This window comes from Limulus polyphemus, unplaced genomic scaffold, assembly GCF_000517525.1.
Source record: "Limulus polyphemus unplaced genomic scaffold, Limulus_polyphemus-2.1.2 Scaffold7926, whole genome shotgun sequence".
Taxonomy (NCBI): domain Eukaryota; kingdom Metazoa; phylum Arthropoda; class Merostomata; order Xiphosura; family Limulidae; genus Limulus; species Limulus polyphemus.
Window position 1 is genome coordinate 1 of NW_013673536.1, and position 4,716 is coordinate 4,716.

Sequence of the window (4,716 nt, forward strand, 5' to 3'; positions counted from 1 at the left end):
GAAGCCAACGAGACGGAGACCAGTACGGAAGGAGATACGTCCCGTAAAATTAAGAGATTTTGTTGAATTGTAATTTTGTGTTCGTAATTCTGTACATTTAATTAAGTTATTGTTAATTGTTTATTGTTTAATGTAAGTGGCTATTGTTCGGGACGAACAATACTAAGGAGGGGCAGTGTTGCGTCAGCGAGGTCACGTGACTAGTATCACGCCACCTGTTTTCTAGAAATATCCTGTTCCTTCGTGAATGCCCTAGCATTTACTAGATGTGTTAGTTTTGTATATATATATAAGACGGTGACAACGTGACGGGACAACAGTGCAATGAGTAATTGAATGTATGGGGATAAAATATTGTTGGCCACGTGAGTTATAGCGTTTGTTATAGAGGGACTGTTGAAATTAAGTGTATCGTAAAGTTGTATTCGGAAAGAATAAACCAGTTTTATTTAAGAAAGGACTTGTGTTGCTAAAGTTTCGTCGGAACGAATTTACGGAAAATTAACTAGCGAACGGAGACGTAACAGTATGTTACCTGACCTAAATAGCCCCTCAGTGTCACAGCGGCATGTCTGCGGACTTACAACGCTAGAGTCCGGGTTTGGATACCCGTGGTGGGCAGAGCACAGATAGTCCACTGTGTAGATTTGTGCTTAATTACAAAACAAACTGACCTAAACAATACTGTCATGTGCCTGTGAATGCAGACGGAAAAATGTCGTTTAGTTATTTTCGGTATATGTGTGGTCTTGTAGTTAACACACACACACACACACACACACATATATATATATACATACATTCCAACAGCGAACAGAGACTGAGGAAAAATTCATTGAAATTTAAAAAAAAAAAAAAGAATTAAACTGTACTCAATATTTATTTATATATATAAACATATATTTAACGCAATAAACAAGCCTCGGTAGCGCAGTAGGCAGCGCGTCAGTCTCATAATCTGAAGGCCGTGAGTTCGAGCCTCACCCGGGGCAATATATTTTTGTTTCTGCTTCAAAATGTATTTGTGAGTTTAACTAAATTTTTACGTAATTACATATTATTACAAAGTGTAATAATATAAGTACTTTGAATGTATTGGTCTTTCAATTATTTTCTGGAGATCAGGCTTGTGTATACTTTACACTGGCTGTAGCGTGGTTGACATGTTATAAGAATGTTCTTGCTTTTACGCATACATTATTAATGTATGTTTCTCCAGTTGATGCAATAGTTACTTGACTCGTTAGATGTTTTAATGTAGTTTTCTCGAGTTGACGCTATGGTTGTTTGACCCTTTCCGGAAATAACATTTGCTACTTCACGGTTTCATATGAATGATAATAAAGTGAAGAAAAAAATAACACATTAATATTATTTCTGAAATATAAACGTAATCCAAAAAACTTCATAAATAACGACGTAAATTGTTTCTTTTGCTGTTCTTGTATTGCTGCCATCAAATCTGCTAAGCTGTAATTTGATTTGCCGCTTCTCGTTTCCATTTTTTTTTCTTTTCCGTCCCACTCTCTGACATCAATTTGTTACGTCTCCGTTCGTTAATTAATTTTCCGTAAATTCGTTCCGACGAAACTTTAGCGACACAAGTCCTTTCTTAAATAAAGCTGGTTTTTTCTTTCTGAATATAACTTTGCGATACACTTAATTTCAACAGTCGCTCTATAACAAACGCTATAATTCACAACGAACTTCTCACGTGCTCAACAATATTCTTACTCATTACCTTACGTTGCTTCTTGGCCGGTCTTATATATACAAGACTACCCCAATCTAGTAGTCTCCCGACATTTCATGAAGGTTCGAGAAGGAAGTGAAAGTCCCCCCCCCCTGTTAGTTTTGGTGCTTTGTGGGGACCCAATTGGGTGATAAGGAATAGTTAAAATAAACTTATTACGTTCCGTCTTTAACTCAAGAGTATTCTTATGATTAGTTTTAGAAAAAGTCTTATTCGTTTAGGATAGCCCGAGGGAAATATATCACTAATTTCTTCAGTCTTGAAGATTAAATAATGATCATCACTACAAATGCGACGTAAACGCAAAAATTGAGAATAAGGAATTGAACTTAAAGTTGTGGGGGGTGGGGGCAGACGAATTATAACTTAAGTAAGAATGAGAGTCCGTGAGATTCAGATTTTCATTCATTATTCCTATGTCCAGAAATGACCAGCAGGTGGTAATCGAGTCGAGTTAGCAAGTTTAGTGAATTTGTTATCGTGATACTCGGGCAGTTCAGTGCTATAAAGTTTGAAATTGTGTTTAAACAAGTCAAATGAGTAAATGTTACTTTTATTTGGGAGTTAGGCTATGACTACCGAGTGTTTACCAGTGAGGGTGACTACCGAGTCTTTAGCAGTGAGTGTAATTACCAAGTCCTTAGCAGTGAGAGTGACTACCGAGTCTTTAGCAGTGAGTGTAGTTACCAGGTCTTTAGCAGTAAGAGTGACTACCGAGTATTTAGCAGTGAGTGTAATTACCAAGTCTTTAGCAGTGAATGTAATTACCGAGTCTTTAGCAGTGAGTGTAATTACCAAGTATTTAGCAGTGAATGTAATTACCGAATCTTTAGCAGTGAGTGTAATTACCAAGTCTTTAGAACTGAGTGTAATTACCAAGTCTTTAGCACCGAGAATGACTACCGAGTCTTTAGCAGTGAGTGTGACTACCGAGTCTTTAGCAGTGAGTGTAATTACCAAGTCTTTAGCATTGAGTGTAATTACCAAGTCTTTAGCAGTGAGTGTAATCCTAAAGACTCGGTAGTCACTCTCACTGCTAAAAACTTGGTAATTACACTCACTGCCAAAGACTCGGTAGTCACTCTCAGTGCTAAGGACTTGGTAATTACACTCACTGCCAAAGACTCGGTAGTCATTCTCACTGCTAAGGACTTGGTAATTACACTCAATACTAAATACTCGGTAGTCACTCTCACTGGTAAAGACTTGGTAATTACACTCACTGGTAAAGACTCGGTAGTCACTCTCACTGCTAAAGACTTGGTAATTACACTCACTGGTAAAGACTCGGTAGTCATTCTCACTGCTAAAGACTTGGTAATTACACTCAATGCTAAATACTCGGTAGTCACTCTCACTGCTAAAGACTTGGTAATTACACTCACTGGTAAAGACTCGGTAGTCATTCTCACTGCTAAAGACTTGGTAATTACACTCAATGCTAAAGACTTGGTAATTACACTCACTGCTAAAGACTTGGTAACTACACTCACTGCTAAAGATTTGGTAATTACACTCACTGCTAGAAGACTTGGTCAGTGAGTGTAATTACCAAGTTTTTAGCAGTGAGAGTGACTACCGAGTCTTTGGCAGTGAGTGTAATTACCAAGTCTTTAGCAGTGAGTGTAATTACCAAGTTTTAGCAGTGAGAGTGACTACCGAGTCTTTGGCAGTGAGTGTAATTGCCAAGTTTTTAGCAGTGAGAATGACTACCAAGTTTTTAGCAGTGAGAGTGACTACCGAGTCTTTGGCAGTGAGTGTAATTACCAAGTTTTTAGCAGTGAGAGTGACTACCAAGTTTTTAGCAGTGAGAGTGACTACCGAGTATTTAGCATTGAGTGTAATTACCAAGTTTTTAGCAGTGAGAGTGACTACCGAGTATTTAACACTGAGTGTAATTACCAAGTCTATAGCAGTGAGTGTAATTACCAAGTTTTTAGCAGTGAGAGTGACTACCGAGTCTTTGGCAGTGAGTGTAATTACCAAGTTTTTAGCAGTGAGAATGTAATTACCAAGTTTTTAGCAGTGAGAGTGACTACCGAGTCTTTAGGCATTGAGTGTAATTACCAAGTCCTTAGCAGTGATTGTAATTACTAAGTTTTTAGCCCTGAGAGTGACTACCGAGTCTTCACCAGTAATATTAATAAGTTTTTCACAATATGGCTAACCTTTATAAAATGCTTTATTTGACTGAAAACTAACAAAAAAAAATTAACAAAAGAAAACAAAATCTAACAAGAGAAAAGAACAAGTCATGGATACAACAAATGGCACGTTTTGGCTACCTCTATCTTGTCCACATGGTTTGGAACTAATTCGTTAACCCTTCCAGACCTAACTTTTTCTAGCACCTCTCCCACTGAAGGACTGTCGTGGGGCAGACAGAGGAAGTGACGGGTGAGCTCCTGGGTCTCTAAGCTACCGATGCAGTCCTCCCTACAGACAGGTACGGGTTCAGTGCTAACACAGATGTTGTTTTCTCGGTACCTGATCCACACTTTGTCTTTCATACATTTGGGTTTATTAGCATGAACTCTATCATTCCCTTCGTGACTGGGGGTACGCTCGTAAAAGGGAACAGTTTGAACTCTATCATTCCCTTCGTGACTGGGGGTACCCTCGTAAAAGGGAAGAGTTTGAACTCTATCATTCCCTTCGTGACTGGGGGTACGCTCGTAAAAGGGAACAGTTTGAACTCTATCATTCCCTTCGTGACTGGGGGTACGCTCGTAAAAGGGAACAGTTTGAACTCTATCATTCCCTTTGTGACTGGGGGTACGCTCGTAAAAGGGGACAGTTTGAACTCTATCATTCCCTTCGTGACTGGGGGTACGCTTGTAAAAGGGAAGAGTTTGAACTCTATCATTCCCTTCGTGACTGGGGGTACGCTCGTAAAAGGGAACAGTTTGAACTCTATTATTCCCTACGTGACTGGGGGTACGCTCGTAAAAGGGAACAGTTTG

At 39.0% G+C, this 4,716-nt stretch overlaps 1 protein-coding gene and 1 non-coding gene across 2 annotated transcripts in view; one reads left to right on the forward strand and one right to left on the reverse strand.

Moving 5' to 3' along the window:
* Positions 1-919: 919 nt before the first annotated feature.
* On the forward strand, positions 920-992 carry Trnam-cau. The gene has a single exon. It is a non-coding gene; the product is annotated as a tRNA-Met (tRNA).
* A 3,013-nt stretch (positions 993-4,005) lies between these two features.
* LOC106474974 (vitellogenin-3-like) overlaps positions 4,006-4,716 on the reverse strand; it is a 19,092-nt gene continuing 18,381 nt past the window's right edge. Inside the window, exon 25 of the mRNA XM_022403224.1 lies at positions 4,006-4,587. Within this exon, the coding sequence (XP_022258932.1) occupies positions 4,006-4,587 (582 nt within the window). The remainder of the gene's footprint in view (positions 4,588-4,716) is intronic.